General features: G+C 42.9%; 1 protein-coding gene across 1 annotated transcript in view; it reads right to left on the reverse strand.

Moving 5' to 3' along the window:
* LOC308304865 (ephrin type-B receptor 4a-like) overlaps positions 1-19,555 on the reverse strand; it is a gene marked incomplete at its 3' end in the record, with an annotated part of 116,286 nt that overhangs the window by 50,502 nt on the left and 46,229 nt on the right. Inside the window, exons 3-5 of the mRNA XM_080749493.1 lie at positions 15,186-15,467; positions 4,791-4,904; positions 3,231-3,507 (exon numbers count right to left, since the gene is read on the reverse strand). Of these exons, the coding sequence (XP_080605619.1) occupies positions 3,231-3,507; positions 4,791-4,904; positions 15,186-15,467 (673 nt within the window). The remainder of the gene's footprint in view (positions 1-3,230; positions 3,508-4,790; positions 4,905-15,185; positions 15,468-19,555) is intronic.

Genomic DNA, 19,555 nt, shown 5'->3' on the forward strand with positions numbered 1-19,555 from the left:
TAGGTAGTATCGATACAATCGATTCTTTGCACTGCCGATTCGATACGATACAAAATCAAACGATACGATTCCATTTTGGCTGTTTTCATTTCGATATACTTCGATTTTTTTTTAAGTTAAAAACGATATTTCGATGCAGTTACTATATCGTTACACCCCTATATAGCCTGATATCAGGTGGAAACCCAATTATATCCAAAGCCGGGACTTTTCAGGATTCAAATTCAAGGTAGCAGATCTACAAGCTCAAAACGCGTCGATTCATGCTGTGTTTCGAGCTTGTGCATCTGCTACTTTTGATGCTTTTGTGGACACATCACTGTAGTATGATCAAGTAGACTAGTATAACATTTATTTATGAAAAGACTACATTAAAACATGGAGATAAGAGGTTTCTGCCCGACGGCCATATGTACGTTGTTGCGTGTCGGACGTGGAGCATATATAGGGGTAATGTTGAATAATTAGCCTATAGAATAGAGGTTTTGTAATATGGTAATAATAAACGTGAAAGTAACTAGTACTTACTAGGGCATTCACCAAATATTCGAATATTCGAATATCAAAGTCACTATTCGACGTTGTTCACCGAAGTCGAATATTCGCTTATTTTTATTTTTGCTCACAACAAAAATAAACAACGCCTTGCGTTGCGAGGCGTTGTGAGCATGTAGATCGGCTATTTTCACTATGTTGGCCTCTTGCTTACTTAATATTTGTCAGTTTGGCCAGTTCGAATACTTTGAGGTTGAATAATTCGAATACTAAAAATCACTATTCGTGAATGCCCTAGTACTTACTTACTTACTTCTCTGTAACTTTGTAAATAACCTTATACTGCTGTGCTGCCTCTGGGCAACTGATTTTCCCCCTTGGGATAATAAAGGTATCTATCTATCTATCTATCTAGTAACTAAAGTTGTTGAATAATTATTGTGTGCAATATTTGCAGCGGAGATGTACTGGAGTACAAGTTGTCAAAGTATGGAAAAATAGAAGGCATACTGTCCTTGCCTCTCCCAGCTGACGGTATACCTGTTGTTCCTGCACAGGTCCCTACAGATCCCTACTGTACAGATATTCAAAGCCTTTTTGGTTTTAATTTAGAATCTGTATGGCATACAAGCTCAAGAAAATCAAAAAGCAATATCTCTAAATATTACAATATTATTTATTACACGAGACCACAAATAACAAGGATTTATACTACAGAAATGTCAGCCTTCAGTCAGAGTTGACATTTCAGTCGTGTCAGATTTGCTTGTGTTTCCACAGTCAGTGATTATTTGGGGTGCTATGGCATCTGCTGCATGCGTTCTGAGTCTGACACAATATTCCCATTTTGAGAGACACCTGCATGCATACACCTCTGTTGTTCCTCCATCCAGGATGTCTGCGTGCAGAGCCTAATTGGGCTAATTAGCGGCGGCCGCTTTGCTCCGGAGGAGGAAAACATCCTGCAATGTTTCTCCCTCTTTTATCGTCTTTCTTTGATGTTCTTCCCGGAGTGTTGGAGCGGTAGCGCACCCCTCCCCTCCCAAAAAATACCCAAACACATAGCGCTGCTGCTGCTGGCGGTGGTGGCAGAGTGGGACTGAGTTACTAAGACCCAAGGTGGAGGGGCCTTCATTATGTTATACTCTATATAGCTATCAGATATACAAGCTCACAGCGTTTTGCGAGCTTCTAGATTTGCTATTTTTGAAAAGTCGTGAAAAAGTGTGCAAATCTTTGAATAGATCTATTTTTTAAGCAAACATCTGTAACTCAAATTTTGCTTCTGGGGGGGTCCCTGGAACTAAATATTTTGAGATGAGGGTCCGTGGCCAAATTCATATAATTTTGAAGGGTACTTCACATGAAAAAGTTTGAGCAACACTGACATAGAAACATAGGTTTTTTTTAAAAAAAAACCTTAGAAGGATTTGAAATATTCAAAGACTTGCACACATTTTAAAGATTTTTTTAAAAATAGCAGATCTACAAGCTTGCAGCGCGGCACTCGGTGCCGCGCTGTGAGCTTGTATATCTGCTATTTTTCAATAGTTAAAGCACAAAATGTGAGTGAATCCTTGTACCCAGCAGGACCCAGAATGTGGTGCGACACCCCTGGGTGGCATTGAGGCAGCGGGCGGGTGAGACCGGGCCGGTGCTCCCACCACCCTTTTCCGGCGGCGTTGCTGCTGTGCTGACCTGGCCCGTGACCCGGGGCCTGTCCCCTCCACTCACCAGCTGGTCCCCCCCGCCCCCCCATACCGCCATACACCCCCTCCTCCTCCTCCTCCCCTCCCCTCCCCACCCCCGCCGTCGTCTCTCCACTTCCCCTCACACTGTAAGGCCCCACCCTCACACTCCACCATTGTTTTATTGTTCAGAAACCGGCTCCTTTGCAAGGCTCTGTGCGCGTGTTCGTGTTTGTGTGTGTGCGCGCGCGTGCTTGTATTACTGTACTTGACAGGGCCAATTGTCCCCGCAAGTATAACAAATATGTAAAAAAATGGCTTTAATAAAATCGCCTTCCTAAAGTGATTGTACTCATAACACAAGTACAGAGATACAAGGGTGTGTGTGTGTGTGTGTGTGTGTGTGTGTGTGTGTCCGTGTCCGTGCGTGTGTGTGTGTACCGTGCGTGCGAATGAATGAATTAATTAATTAATTCATGATTCTTTTCGTGTCCCATCCCTTATGGAATTATAAGACACTAAAAAAAACATAACTAAACTAGAACTGCACTCTGTCGAGGTGCCAACTTGCGCCTTGTGCACAAGTAGGCCATGTATGGCCTACATGCTGGTCCCTGATTGGTGCTGCGGGCATAAACACACACATCTACCTACCGTTGTTTCCTTTAGAGATTGGCACAATTCCTGGGACAAGCTGCCCAGATCACACGTCACACGTGAAACTACATTGCAGTGCACATCATGGGGATCCTGTGAATTTTCTGTTTATTTCGTTGCTGAGTGAGGTCAGCAGACAAAGTGACGTGAGTGAGATGAAAAAACCTGGGTGAAATGTGCCAATCTCAACAGGAAACAACGTTACCTACCTACCTACCTACCTACCTACCTACCTACCTACGCAGCCGAACACAGTACTTGCACGCTCTGCTGGCGCAAGTAACAATACCACATTTACTCCCTGGAGACAGAAAGAAAAAGCACCAAACTGTTTAGTCTAGTCCCTCATTCAACCCCATGCATGCACCATGGTGACCCGTCCAACCTTACCCGTGCAGGTCACGTGGCCCTCGGCGGGCTCGAACCCGGGCGTGCAGGCGCAGGAGGTGGTGGGCTGGCCCACCCACTGGCCGTCCTCGCCGCAGAACAGCTTGGGGGGCCGGGGCCGGGGGCCCTGCTGGGCGGCGTGCTCCACACACACCCCCTGGGCCTCCTGCACCAGGGTGCGGGGGACCGTCTCTGGGAAGGAGGACAGGGCGCTGACCAGAGGAGGACACTTCTTAAAGAACACCCTGACCGACAGCAGAGCCATGCAAGCTCCCTGCGCCTGGAGGGAGGGAGAGAGAGATGGTTAATACAACAAAAATCCACTCGTCCTAGATACTGTGCCCTCCTGGCCTCCAAACTGTGGAATAAACTCCCTGTCGCACTTAGAACTACAGACTCACTCCCTAGCTTCCACCGTGGCCTGAGGACTCACCTCTTCAGACTCCACCTAAGCCCAAACATTTACCGTAAAACTCACCTTCCCCCAATGACCATACATGAAAGCTAGATAGCATTTTTTAGGTTTTATATAAAGCTTTTTACTGATTAGGTGCTCGTCTACCTACGTTATTTTGTCTAGATTAATATTTCTATGCATTTGATGTATTGATCTATTACCTTGCTTATTGTAAGTCCCTATTTTTGCCAGTTTTGTGCAACACGGGCTGCAGCAGTGATCAAGGGCTGTAGGGGTTGGAACTATTTAAACATTTTCTTATTTAAAATGTTCTACTGCAGTTGGCACAAATGATGTCTTGTAACCCTTCTTTCTTGCTAGAGGTACTTTAAGCCTCCTGCCTGATGGTAATCGCTATAACGAAGTAATGCATAGGGCTAGTCAATTAGTCAATTCTACAACAAAATCTATTACATTGTTTGAGTTGATCCGTCAATATATATTAAAAAAATTATCGCTGAGAAAAGAATGTATGATTGTGCATCCCTACCTGGAAGGCCAGGTAGAAGCCTCTCTATAAAAGAATGTATGATTGTGCATCCCTACCTGGAAGGCCAGGTAGAAGCCTCTCTATAAAAGAATGTATGATTGTGCATCCCTACCTGGAAGGCCAGGTAGAAGCCTCTCTATAAAAGAATGTATGATTGTGCATCCCTACCTGGAAGGCCAGGTAGAAGCCTCTCTATAAAAGAATGTATGATTGTGCATCCCTACCTGGAAGGCCAGGTAGAAGCCTCTCTATAAAAGAATGTATGATTGTGCATCCCTACCTGGAAGGCCAGGTAGAAGCCTCTCTATAAAAGAATGTATGATTGTGCATCCCTACCTGGAAGGCCAGGTAGAAGCCTCTCTATAAAAGAATGTATGATTGTGCATCCCTACCTGGAAGGCCAGGTAGAAGCCTCTCTATAAAAGAATGTATGATTGTGCATCCCTACCTGGAAGGCCAGGTAGAAGTCTCTCTATAAAAGAATGTATGATTGTGCATCCCTACCTGGAAGGCCAGGTAGAAGCCTCTCTATAAAAGAATGTATGATTGTGCATCCCTACCTGGAAGGCCAGGTAGAAGCCTCTCTATAAAAGAATGTATGATTGAGCATCCCTACCTGGAAGGCCAGGTAGAAGCCTCTCTTGGTCAGCGGTCCGAGGCGCAGCGTCTTCACATTGAACTTGCGCTCGCCGCCCTTCCTCAGGAGGAAGTCTGCAGCCACCGTGTCCACCTGGAAGACAAGGAGGACGGCAGGGGACACATGGGGTTAAGGACATGGGTCTGATACACTGGCATGGAACACATGGGGTTAAAGACATGGGTCTGATACACTGGCATGGAACACATGGGGTTAAAGACATGGGTCTGATAGACTGGCATGGAACACACGGGGTTAAAGACATGGGTCTGATACACTGGCATGGAACACATGGGGTTAAAGACATGGGTCTGATACACTGGCATGGAACACATGGGGTTAAAGACATGGGTCTGATAGACTGGCATGGAACACACGGGGTTAAAGACATGGGTCTGATACACCAGTGGTTCTCAACCTGTGGGTCATTATTTTTGGGGGTCCCCAGATGATTAACTTAATGTGCAATGTTGTTTTCTCACTCAACAGTAAACAAACCAGCATAATGTCTAAGTGTACATTGGGTATCTGCACATTTCTAAAGTGACAAATTTGAGGACTTTTTAATACCTCTGAAATGACAAATTAAACATTGGCCAAATTGAGGCAGAAATTGGGAAAATAGCAGATGCTCACAAGCATGTAGATCGACTATTTTCACAATAGAACCGTTTGGTACAAAATGTAATTCCTCAACTCTTAGTGCTCGTAGGGTGGGGGTCCCCAGTTAAAATGGGTCGCAGCCTGAAAAGGTTGAGCAGCACTGGGTTAAAGACATGGGTCTGCTACACGGTAGACAAGACTGAACAGAGTCTAGGCACTGGCAGCATGCAGAGACACAACAGTATGTCACAAGGTTGACACGGTCCATTGAGTTTGCTTGAAGGAATGATAACATAAACAGTACCTTCCTGCCGTCGATCTGATAATGACAAGACCTTATCTGGAATATACCGTACACTTTACAGTAGGTTGACCTGTGTGTGTCCTTGGTTCTTAGCCCATTTTGTTTTTCGTCTGCCACAAAGCAGAATACTTAAAACACTTTGAAGACACAAAAGACTGAAGAGAACGTGTCATAAGTGACAGTTTAGAAAAAATGTAGTCTAATAATAAGATAATTGCGACCGAAAGTGTTTTAAGTATTCTGCTGTGTGGCAGACATAAAAAAAGGAATAGGCTAAGAACCAAGAACAGCTTGTCCGTGTCCGCGTAGACGTGTAGTAGACGTGTACACATTTTTCTATGGGCAAACCCATAGACCGTAAAAGTGTGTCATCATGATGTCATCAAGCTCTGATGTCACTGTGATGTCAGGGGAACCCCTCTACCAGAATGGGTTTGCCGCTCTGACATCACACTCTGGCTTCACTGTGACGTCTCACTTACAGAATCCCTTTTATGCCCATATATGGAGTTCCCTGATGTCATCAATATTAATGATGCCCTGTAAAGTTCCATGCATAGTAGTACATAAGGACCGCAGGAATACACAAGAAACGGAGGGGAGAGAGATTTCGTCCGTTTGATCCGTTTCATCTCCCAGTACGTAATCGTCCGGATGATTTAGGTCCGTACACGAACCCTTACGTACAGCTCCCAACTGGACAGACTGAACGTACAAGATGTATCCGTAGCCAGAAGTACCCGCGGCTACCGTTGTCAATCGTAGGCGCAGTAGTGAGGAAAATTACGTTTCCTCTGCTCTAGGCCTATGACAGCGGTTCTCAAACTATGTGTCCCAAACTCCCAATGAGAAATATATTGTATCAAGAAACGGGAAAAAAAAGAACGTCGCAACCACGTGAAGAGGACGGCTTGACTGTTGACTCCTCCAACAGCTGTCAGCAAGACGAGGCACACAAGAAGAGCTGATTAATTAGCTCAGCGGCTCATCATATACTTGGGAATTATATGAGCGGGTGTGTTTTGTTATAATTACTCCGGGTCCGGATCCATATGTGGTTAAATCTGTACCCTCGCGGAGTTTTACATTTACCGCGAATCCGCGATGCACTGTGGCCCTTTAGGGCGAGGTTGCTTGTTGCCCTGAGGCATCTTACTAGTAAGATATGCATCTGTCTGTCTATCAATCCACTGCTTGTCTGTCTCTAACTTCATCTGGTGAGAACATACTGACATGATTTAACGTGACGTTAAGGGTGACGACAGGGTGACAACGGGGTGACAAGAGAGCAGGAGCAGTGTGATGCAGACCTGTGCTGTCAAACAAAACTTTCCTTCTAAAAAAAACTCATTATAAAAATGTCACCTAGTATGGAAATGTTAAAAAGACTGTCAGCTTGTCTGGGAAATAATATGATACCATTGTCAAAAGATGTGACCTAATTTATGTCACCCTAATGTTATGCCTGTTCTGGAGAGGGAAGTGTGTATATATCAAAGCAACCCATCTTCACCGATCTGGTGTACGCACCAAGGCTAAAGACTTCTAATACGGTCTATGTCGGCTGGAAACCTCATAATGTCCAAAACTGTTACTTTTCAGGATTCAAATTCAAAAGCATCAAAAGTTGCAGATCTACAAGCTCAAAACACATCGCTTTGCGCCACATTTCGAGCGTGCAGATCTGCTACATTTGATGCTTTTGTGTGACGCTACAGTAAGATCAAGTACAGCGTTGATTTACGAAGAAACTAAAAAAGTTAAAATATGGAGATAAGAGGTTTTTGCGACGGTATGACCATCAAGATGACTGGAGCAATGAGCATGCCAAAAAACTCCTCCAAAACTCTCAAGATGTTATATTCCACCATATGAAATGTGTCTGCAAAACCAATGACAGCTTGAAAAGTCATTCGGCATAATACGAAATTCTTTTTAGAGTAGCGTCAGGCAGGCCAGGCCCCACAATGGAATCCGTTTGAATGATTTCCAACGGCCAGTTTAAATGGCAGCGCTCGATGCTAATGAACAGGAGGCCTAGCTAAACGCTTAACACGTTAGGCTGCTATTCATGCTAAACGACCACGTCGTTACCAGCCCATTACTCCAGCTGACACCTCCTCAACCAGTACAGGCAATGAATGCGGGGAACGGGACAGTTATGGTCGCCTTACTACTCACATGTTTTACTGATGTAGAGGAATCAACACCACAAAGTAGAAATACTCTGCTACAAGTAGGGCTATAATAATAATACATTTTATTTATAACGCACTTTATATTTGAAACAAATCTCAAAGTGCTACATTAATAGAAAAAATAAAAATAGCGAAGCAGAAGCAAAACACGGCCAACAAAAGATTAAGAAACAGGACTAACAAGGTAAAAACTGTTGGATCCGTAACTTAAGAACAGTGCACCTATAAAACACATCTCATGGAAGATTTAAAAGCACATTTGTTCAACAATAAAAAAGAAGGGTAAAAAAACACAAAGGGCATCTAAAAGGACGTTCTAGGCAAATGCCTCTAGGGCTGCCACGATTATGTCATTTTACATGACGATTAATTGTCACTCAAATAACTGCGATTACCGATTTAATTGTGTATTTGTCGTTGACAAGTACATTTCTGTTTGGCTTTTAAGCTTTGAAGTTGCACATGGCAATCATGACACATAACTTAAATATACAAAGAAATCTCTGACATATTTTACAATTTTATACTTAAAAAAGAACATTGATAGTGGCATCGCAACGCGTTGTGAGCTTGTAGATCGGCTATTTCCACTACTTTTTGAAAGTGTTTGTAACTATATTAACATTTCTCAACATGGAAACGATTATGAAGATTATGCAAAAATAATTGCAATTATCTCAAATAATTTATTATGTAATAATTGTGACAGCCCTAGCAGGTAAAAGGCCTGTAGCCTATTCAATATTTGACTCCAGTAAAAGTCCAATCGAAATATACATAAAGTAGCAAAAGTTAAAGTATACTCATTATGCACAATGTTCAATTTCAGTTCAAGTTTTGACAATGTATAAACATCTTATTGTTGTGAGCTAAGCTTGAGGATCGTCCGTTTATCAACTAGCCGAATTAAAAAATAGTTCTAACTGACGTGGTTATTACTGTACGTTTCGTAATAAGAAAAATAATCAAAATCAACAAAGTAACTTGTAACTGAAAGTTTTCAAATAATTGTAGTGGAGTAAAAGGTACAATATTTGCCTCTGAGATGTAGCGCATCAAAACACAGTACTTGAGTAAACATATTTAGTTAAGGGATGAGCTACATTTACACTAACACTACATCTATCACACTGGGATTGGTTTCAAATGTAAAGTGTGTTACAAATAACATGTATTATTATTATTACTACTACATGGTATCTAGAGACACTTCACACCTGTGAAACACATAGAGCACGTAATCCTATTCCTAATCCCAAAGTAGAATGGTTTGTCATTATAGTGTTCCTTGTATGGACAGGTTCAACCGACGCCCCCTGACAGACAGACTACACAGTGTCAATAAAGACACACACACGTTGTTTTCACTGGGCTAGCTGTGCTGCAGTGACAGGCTGGAGGTGTCAGGCCGGCCAATACAAGGTGTCACAAACCTGTTGGCACCTCTTTCACACCTTTCTGTTCTATTCTGGAGCGTTGACGACACCACCGACCCAAAACACGCAATGTCATCATCCCGGCACAGACAGGTTCATGCTCGCGCCACAGTGTGCGCGTGCGTGCGTGCGTGCGTGCGTGCGTGCGTGCGTGTGTTTCAGGGGTCATCAATATATCCGTACACAAACAGATGTGTCTGTGGCAAAGACTTGTCTGTGGCAAATTAGAGATTTCCCATTTTACACACCATTTAAATGTGCTTATTTTGATCATAATACCCAATTACTGAAGTCTCCAGGTTTTCTTCGGAATAAGTATGACCCCGTACTAGTGTCATACCACTAGTACTAGTGGAGTGTACAAATGGAACCAATTCCTACCCTCTCAGAGTTACAGGCCTGTTATGATGGTCTTTCAGGGCTAGCTCATTGTTTCTGATAATACATTATTTTCTACTTGTTTTGAATGTCTGTGGCAAAAATTTAATTTTGACAAAAAAGGTCCACCTCAAGCCAGCGTGGCGTGGCGATGATGACCCCTGCGTATGTTTGTGTGTTTTCACTTGATAGAGCGGTCTGCATTCAGTTTGGAGTCGGTTTTAGTCTGTTTTTTAATTACATAGCCAAAGGTCTTCTGCACAGATCCTGAAAAACAACTTTTTTTTTCTTTCCTTTTTTTGTCTGTGAAACCCCGTCTTTCCTTCCTGCGCACGGTGAGCCCGGTGACCCCGGTGCTCCGAACGAGCACAAAATATGGATGAGGAGAAACTCATTAAAACCCATTTAGAACGTGTACACATTATTGTGTATCATTATTTTATGCTTTAACTATAGAAAAATAGCAGATATACAAGCTCACAGCGCGGCACCGAGTGCCGCGCTGCGAGCTTGTAGATCTGCTATTTTTGAATAATCGTGAAAATTAGAATTTTGACCTGATTCTATAAGTGTCTTTTGTATCCTTCTAAGATTTTTTGAAAAACCTTATGTTTCTATGCCAGCAATCTGGCTGGCCATCGTCAAAGAAAAGGTCCTTTTCGCTTAACTGGAGCTCAGTTAGTCTGTTCTTGAGAGACTACTATGTCAGTGGTTCTCAAACCTTTTCATGTGAAGGACCCCCAAAATGATATGTATTTGGCCACAGACCCGCATCTAAAAGAAAATTGTTCCAGGGACCACCCAGAAGCAAAATTTGAGTTAAAAACTTTCGCTTTGAAAATACATACAGTATATTCAAAGATTTGCACACATTTTCACGACTTTTTCAAAAATAGCAGATCTACAAGCTCGCAGCGCGCGCTGTGAGCTTGTATATCTGCTATTTGTCACTGGTTAAAGCATTCAATAATTCTAGGCCTAAATGGGTTAACAGAGTATAAAGCTGCCCTGCCGTATATATGACGTTAAAACCCAGCTGAATATAAAGAAACGGAGAGAAGAGGAGGTGGAGCTGTATCGCGCGGCTGCCGCGGTTTGCCAGGGTCAGCAGGTGATGGTGTCGCCATGGCGGCCTCCTCTGTTGACACTTCGACACGTCTCATTCAGTCCCGCCTTCCACGAGAGCAGGTGACGCACGTAAATTGGCACCAACGGTCTATCTGTCTGTCTGTCTGTCTATCTGTCAGAGCCTTAACGGAATAATTATTCAATAAATCTCACCTCAGGTACTGGGCTCACCTCATGTCGTACAGCACCGGATAGATATACGCGTACTATGTGTAAATAATGATGTAGGATAATTAATTTGTTTGTGTTTTATTGATCTCTCTAGCTCTCTTCCCCCTTACCCTCCCCTACTTCTTCTTCACTTTCAAATAACCAAAACGAGGGGGTTTGTTGCACAAAAACTAATTTCACCCACTGTTCATCACGAGCAAACCTGCCATGTGACAATGAAGATTCTGATTGTGATTAATTAGGCCTACTCACTCTGTGAAGCCATTAATTCATGCATTATCTTTTGTTTGTGTTGTAATCCAAAAACAAAGAGAAGATGAATATTAATACAAATAATAAAAAAGGGCCTTGGAGAGTATAATCCTGAGTGTCTTGTATCCAGGTCTTTCTTCATTACTTCCAGAACACTGCGTTTTCTCTCAAACAAACTTTGTGTTGGACTGCATGAGCATGGGGGATATATATTAGCCGGGGCTATTTGTAGATCTGCTATTTTTGAAAAGTCGTGAAAATGCGTGCTAATCTTTGAATATATCAAATCTTTAAGGCAAGCAAACATTTGTAACTAAAATTCTGCTTCTGGGGGGGTCCCTGGAACTAAATATATACATATACTTTTGGGGGTCCTTCACATGAAAAGGTTTGAGCACCACTGACATAGAAACAGGTTTTTCAAAGACTTTTTCAAAGATTTTCAAAAATAGCAGATCTACGAGCTCGCAGCGCGGCACTCGGTGCCCCGCTGTGAGCTTGTATATCTGCTATTTTTCAATAGTTAAAGCACAAAATAAAGCGTAATAATGCGTTCCCAGTCTAAATGCGTTAAACCCCCTCCTCCCCCTGTGAAGAACATTCATGGGGGCCCCGCAGTGAATCCTTGTACCCAGGGCCCAGAATGTGGTGCGACGCCCCTGGTCCAGAGAACTAGAAGCTCAGAGGTGACTTTAGCCTCGGCTGTTGTTGTCGCAGCCCCTAAAAGCATTCTATTCCCCCCTCTGTTCAATGTTTTAAATCCAGGCTCCAGACTCTGTTCTATTCACAAGCAGGTTGTTGCCCGATAGCAACGTCACGTTGCTTTGGTTCCATCTTATGGATTTAGGTTTTTTATTACCGACTGTCAATTATGCCTCCGTATGCTGTCCTATTATTGACTGTTATTCTCTCGTGCTGTTATATTGTTCTGTGCAGCACTAAGAGTTGTTTTTCAATGTGCTCTAATAAATACACTTGATTTGATAAACAATAAACATATGTTTCTAATGCAGTTCTCCTCTTGTTCATCCTGGAGCCTTATTTCATACAGTTTATCGTGTATTTTGTTGCTGTCGGGCAGAAACCTCTCATCTCTTATCTAAATCAGGTTTTCGTAAAAATGTACGCCCTACTTGATTATGCTACAGCGCCACACAAAAGCACAGGGGTTAAAGCCAAAAATAATCCCAAGACTGAAATGTATTTTCAGACCATATCCCAATATGAGATTTCTGAAACATGGCATGCGCAGCTCACACCAATATTTCCCTGAAGGTCTGAACTGCCTTCACTGAATGTGTGTGTGCCAATCTTCATTTTCATTTTATCCTCTGGAGTTCTGTTGTATTGCTAGTCTGGCCAATTCAAATACTCATATCTTGAAATTATAACTGCTTTTATAGTTTGGAGATCACTTGGACTAGCGTTTTGATGACTTTGTAATTCACGCCGCTTATTCACACCTCCCCCTTATTAATTTATTTTTTTGCGGATCTGCTCTGATCTCAGAAATATCCCCTGTGGAATCCTCAAGACTGAAATCAGTCCCCGGGACTGAGAACTTTAACCCCTGAAGGCATCAAAAGTAGCAGATCTACAAGCTTGAAAGGCAGCGCAAAGCATCTCTTTTTGAGCTTGTAGATCTGCTACTTTTGATGCTATTGAATTCGAATCCTGAAAAGTGACTGTTTTGGACATATGAGGTTTCCACCCGTCAGAGACGGTTAGTTTTTCACAGATGACCACATAGCAAAAACCGATAACATAACTCACATACAAGAAAAACAACATTTAACTGTACCACATACAAACCGACATACATAAATAAATCATCATCTTCCACATACAGTAATACCTGTGGCCATCCATCCATAATCATAAAACATTCATAAGATGTGAGGATTCTGCCCTGTGGCGATCACATGAATGAATCCCCAAGTTTACAACAAACTCTCAATAATATTTCAATAGCATAGTCTTCTCCAATATATTCCATCCACAACAGGACTCCAGACAGAGAAGAACTCCTTGGGAGAATATCGTGCGAGTAGGGCTGTCACAATTATTACATAATCGTCTAATCACAATTATTTGAGGTAATCGCGATTATTTTGCATAATCGTCATAATCGTTTCCATGTTGAGAAATGTTAAGACTTAAAATAGTTTCAAACACTTTTAAAAAGTAGTGGAAATAGCAGATCTACAAGCTCACAACGCGTCGCATCGCGTTGTGAGCTTGTAGATCGGCTATTTCCACTATCAATGTTATTTTTTAAGTATAAAGTTGTAAAGTATCTCTCTGTATATTTAGGTTATGTGTCATATCTGCCATGTGCAACTTCAAAGCCTACAAGCCAAACAAAAATGTAATTGTCAACGAAAAAACACAATTAAATCGTTAATCGCAATTATTTGAGCGACAATTAATCGTCATGTAAAATCGTGACAGCCCTAGGTGCGAGCCTTTCTAATGGGAACAGTTGTGGAACATTATTATGAAGCCAACTTGAAACTTGAAAGGATTAATCACACACACAATCTATTTACTGCGTGGCTTGGTTGAATGCTTGGTTCTGATTGGTCAATCAATGAATTCTGCAGTGTGTTATTTTCTAATAATGACCGCTGAACTCAATAACAACCCGTCATCTAATCACAGTCTCAGTCAGAGCACCTGGCTCATTTCAATCTGCGCTGCTTGATTTTGTGCCGTATCCAACATGGCAGCCATGTAAACAAACACACAACGTCCTTTAGAGCTAAACCTTGCTCTCGAGAAAGGTTTTGAAAACATTTGAGGTGAAAAATCGAAGACGCACTTAACCGAATATTGATTGGGTTTTATCACACACTTCCCGTTGTTTTCCGAGGCGGCCTCGTTGCACTGCGACGCACCTGGTGTAAATTAATGGAATACTGTCATTACCGTAAGCCATGAAATCACCCACAGGGTCAGGGTTTATTTTTCAATAATAAGCCGCTCCCCATTGATTTTCCCTTGCTTAATTCAGGAGTAGCAGGATGCAGGCCTAATAATATACTGTATATTGTAAGGATCTCACACCTTGGTGTAAGGGTCCTAATAGGTTCTACTGTTCTCCTACCAGTCGCTTGTGTAATTTCGGGATTAAGAAAACTATACATTTTTGGAAACTTCAGAGTATAACAAATCAGAAAATCCATCATTCCATATGCAAGATCCCTAGGGAAATTTCCCATTAACTCTACTATACAGGAAAGAAATACAAAAATCACACCGGTGTGAACTGAGCGGTGGTCCCCCCCCCCTTCCCCCCCTGTGTGTGTGTGTGTGTGTGTGTGTGTGTGTGTGTGTGTGTGTGTGTGTGTGTGTGTGTGTGCATGTGTGTGTGTGTGTGTGTGTGTGTGTGTGTGTGTGTGTGTGTGTGTGTGTGTGTCTGGTCTGGCCTGAACAACAGCGCCCCTCCCTTAACATGTGTGGTCAAAAAAGGTACTGACAGGCAACAGACAGACAGACAGACAGACACGGAGACATACCCACACACACGGCCACGTATAGGAGCGTTGTGACCACCGCTCAAAAAATAAATCTGTTTTAAGTAGCATGTGAGGGGTCAAACTAGGGGTTTTTCATGATTCTGAATCCATTGCAAGCATTTGTTTTGCATGAAAATCTTTCCTTGGGATAAAAAATGGCCAACACAAAACTGTGAAAAGTGATGACTCATTACTAAACCATAGTTTCGTGGGGCCGTTTTTAGCCCAAGGAATGGCTTTTTTTTGTGTGCAAAATCAAATTTGCAAATGGAATGATGGGTTTTCTGATTTGTTATACTCTGAAGTTTCCAAAAATGTATAGTTTTCATAATCCCCCTAAATTACCTTGGAGTAAGGGTTCCAATAGCTATTTAATGGTCTCTTACCTTGGTGTAAGGGTTCTCCATCCATGGAGGGTGTGTGTCCGTGGCCTCGTTGGAGTCGGCCTGGTAGTAGTAGAGGTTGAAGGTCTCCTTACAGGAGCGGTGGTGCGTGGTCCTGGAGGAGCACTCCATCATGGTGAACCTCAGCTCCACGTACACCTGGGTGGCGGCGTGCCGCGCGATCAGCCCGCTGCGCAGCCAGTGGCTGCTGGAGCTGTCCGTCTGGCAGATCTGGTAGGTCCGCACGCTGTTGTTCTCCTCGTCCAGACCGCTCACCTCCTCCCACTGAAGAGAAAGACATCATATCGTCACAGTCGGGCAGAAACCTTGTATCTCCAAGTTTCAAACTTGTACGTTTTTTCACAAGGTAAAGCCCTGCTTCATCACACAAGGCCGTCGCACAAAGGTAGTGAAAACAGCAGATCTACAAGCACACAACGCCTCGCGGCGCGAGGCGTTGTGTGCTTGTAGATCGGCTGTTTTCACTAGTTTAGTTCTTGATAAATGATAAATACAAAACGAACACTTTTGGACATACAAGGTTTCCACCCGACAACGACGATATAATATATTGTAAGACGCATCAGGGCGACAAGAGACCGAGGTCGCGCCATGCCGTGGCCATCTGGCCAGTGATGTATATCGGGCCAGTTACCCATATATGGAGACCCCTGGTACCCATATATGGAGATCCATGTACTGTATATGGAGATATGCTGTGAGAGCCCAAACATGCTTACTCAGATATTCGTTGTGTGAAAGTCCTATGATGTCTATGACATCTGACATCTTTCCCCGTGTGGTATGTAGCCGATGTGGCCTACATATATGGGCATTCCCATATGAAGTCCTGTTGTTAGATATGGGCTTAATATTGATGACATCAGGGAACTCCATATATGGGCATAAAAGGGATATGTTAGTGCCACGATCGTGTCCATGTTGTGGAAATTCACTAAATCCGGATGTAGACCGGCGTGTTCACTTTCAGACAGAAATGAAAAAGTTTAACTGTGGCCGACCGTCACAGCTCAGTGTTGACGTGAAAAAAGTGTTTATCGGCGATCGAAGCGTTTTTGGAAGTAGATTCCGAGATAAAGTTGTTTCTTTGCAACAGCAATGAATAGGAGCCTATGGAGATTACACACTTCCTGATGATGGCAGCCAAGTTGCATCATGGGATATGACAGGTTTTTTTTTTTTCGCTCAGCAGCCGCCGCCACAGCGCCTGTTTACCTGGTAACCATGGTAACCAGGAGAGACGTTCCTGGATGTAATTGGCATCGGAAGTGTTAAACTATATTTTGTTCTCCTAGTCTAGACTGCTCAGTGCTCACCTCCTCCCACTGCAGAGAAATACAGTATATAATATCAATATCTGTTGTTCTCCTCTCCAATTCATAACTATGAATTATAAATATATAATATACAGATTAATATCAAGTTGCAACTTAAAGGGAACATTGCACCTTGTAATGCATCTGAACCATAACGTTGCTAAATATACAGTATGATATCGTCTCTGGAAGGTGGAAACTTGGAATTTACACGCTCGCATTTCGAGCATTCATATCTGCTACTTTTGATGCTTTAGTGTGACGTTGTAGTGATCAAATATGGAGATACCGTAATAAGTTTCTGCCCGACAGCAACGATTATATATAGAGTAATATGTGTTATGTCTTTATTAGTGATTGTTTTTGTACTGTGTCAGCAACCCTACTGTATAACAACTACAAAGCAAAATCATGTTCATGTTCATTTAAATGTGAGAGTATAAATTAACACTGAGGATGTGCAGCTAGGAAGCCAGGTGTGTGTGTGTGCGTGTGTCTGTATGTGTGCGTGCGTGTGTGTGTGAGTGTGTGCGTGCAGCTATCACAGTAGAGTGATGGGAGCTACAGTACAGTGTGTCCTACAGTACAGTGTGTGTGTCCTGTGTGTGTGTGTGTAGTTCTGGTGTGTACTTTGCGTCACAAGGTGACCCGCCCCTCCCGGCTGTACTGTGGCTGGTGAGACTGCCGCCCTTCTGGTCTAATGATGACGCCACATGATGCCATGTTGTTGGCATGGCTGCACGTCATGCATAAGTGTTTGTGTGTGTGTGTGTGTGTGTGTGTGTGTGTGTGTGTGTGTGTGTGTGTGTGTGGCCGCGACCCCCAAAATAATTATATTTTAACTGGGGTCCCCCCATCCTGAAGAGCTCAAAGAGTTGAGGCATTACATTTTGTATAACACGGTTCTTGTGGCGTTGTGAGCATGTAGATCTGCTATTTTCACAATTTCTGACACTAATATTTGACAATTTGGTCAATGTTTAGTTTTTTAGAGGTCACTTTAGAAATGTGCATATACCCTCTATGCACTTAAACTTTATGTTGGTTTGTTTACTGTTGAGTGAGAAAACAATGTTGCACATTAAGTTAATCATCTGGGGACCCCCCAAAATAATTTGGGGACCTCCCTTTCTAGGATCCCCAGTTTGATATGATTCTTTATCTCTTATCTACACTGTAAAATACTCAAGAATACGGTGATGACATTTTTCAATCGATTACCCATGGAGATTGAATTCATCGATAGTTTTAGTTTTTGTCGCATTCTTAAGCCAATAATTTGAGGAGACTCTTTGTGTCTCCATAGGGAACAAAGCAGGCTCTTTGTGTCTCCATAGGGAACAAAGCAGGCTCTTTGTGTCTCCATAGGGAACAAAGCAGGCTCTTTGTGTCTCCATAGGGAACCACTGACTGCTGGCCATCAAATTGTTGGCTTAGGAATGTGACAAAAAACAAAAAAATATCCATGAATTCAAGTCTCCATGACGTTAACTGTCCCTTAAACGATCAAATAAATTAGCTGGGGACCCCCCTTGGAACCCCCTCAAGGACCCCTGGGGGTCCCCAACCCGGAGGCGCCCCACGTTGAGAACCACCGGTCTATCTCTGTGCATAAGTTTGTACTTCTATGTGACACATGTGCCTGTGTCAGTATCCTCTCTCTACACATATTTACATACATTTATGTCAAAGCTCTCCCAGGTCTTATACTGCTCTGCCATAAAGAAGAAGAGGACAAACAACCTCCCACCACCACCACACACATACTGTACAGGTCTGGAGTATATTGTCATAACAACAGCAGCAGCCCCAGTCAGCACTTTGCATCTGTTTAGTGCCACTGGATTAAAAAGCAGAGAGTAATGGATGTTCTTTTGGTGTGGTATGTACTGTATACCTCGGTCACTACGCCTCCCTGCAGGTGCACTCACTCCGCTTCAAGGCAATGAATTCCTACTCCAAAGCACCAAGACTTTTATAACGTTGCTGTCAGGGCGAGAAACGTCTCCTCTTATCTCCATATGTTACATTTTTGTGGGTTTTTGAGGGGTAACAGCCGTTCCAACAAGTGACTGAGTGTGTACGTCCGTATGAGCAGGGCCTCAACAGCCGCAATACCGCTAGGTGATCTACCTTAAAGTGGCACTGTTGAGCAGCCTTGAAGTGAATGGACAGGGACTTAACATTGTTCCTCTAGTTCATATAGCTTAAACGGCCCCATTAGCCATTGAGTCCTGCCGCCAGGGCTGCATCCAAGGCACCGCTCACTTCAACACTGGGTGTGATTGTGATTTTTTTTCTCTTAAATGAACGCCCTACTTGATCACACAAAAGCATCAAAAGTAGTAGCTCCGCAAGCGGTTCGAGCTTGTCGATTTGATACTCGTGATACTTTAGAATTTGAATCGTGAAAAGGTTTTGGACAGTTCCTCCCGACAGAGACGATAATGTTCCATTTTCTCCTGAACCACACCTGTCTCGTGGTCAAAACGGGGCTGCTTTCTAACGCAATTTGTGTCCGTCGTTTAAAAACTAAATTCATCCAGGTGCCCCGTACATTTTCCCTCAATTTGCGCCGTCATTTTATAGAAGCGAAATATACAAAATGGGGGGAAAAAAAACATAAAGCATAAGCCATAATGGCACCCGAAAGTGGAGCGACGACGAAAGAGAGGAGGAAAATATTCAAGTCATTACAATTTTACAATTGTAGGCATTTAAGCAGAGGAGAGGAGGCTCTTATCCAGAACCACTTGAGAAAGAGAGAGATCAGAATAAATGGACCTGAACCTCCGAGCAGTCAACAGAACCACTGTGGTAAATGCATCACATACTGCACATACGTAGATAGGAGTGAAAAGAAAACTATTTCGAGCTTCACAGAAACTAGGATAGCGGCTAAACATCAAACCTTGGCATCTGTCTATCTATACAGTAGTCTCTGTGGCCCATTTTCCGCCAGGGTTGAACCGGTTCGCTTCTTTTTATCTGCCTGAATTCTGAATCAGTTCAGAGTGTTTCCACTAAAAATGAGTT

This window comes from Nannobrachium achirus (assembly GCF_963921795.1).
Source record: "Nannobrachium achirus genome assembly, chromosome: 19".
In the NCBI taxonomy this organism is placed as follows: Eukaryota; Metazoa; Chordata; class Actinopteri; order Myctophiformes; family Myctophidae; genus Nannobrachium; species Nannobrachium achirus.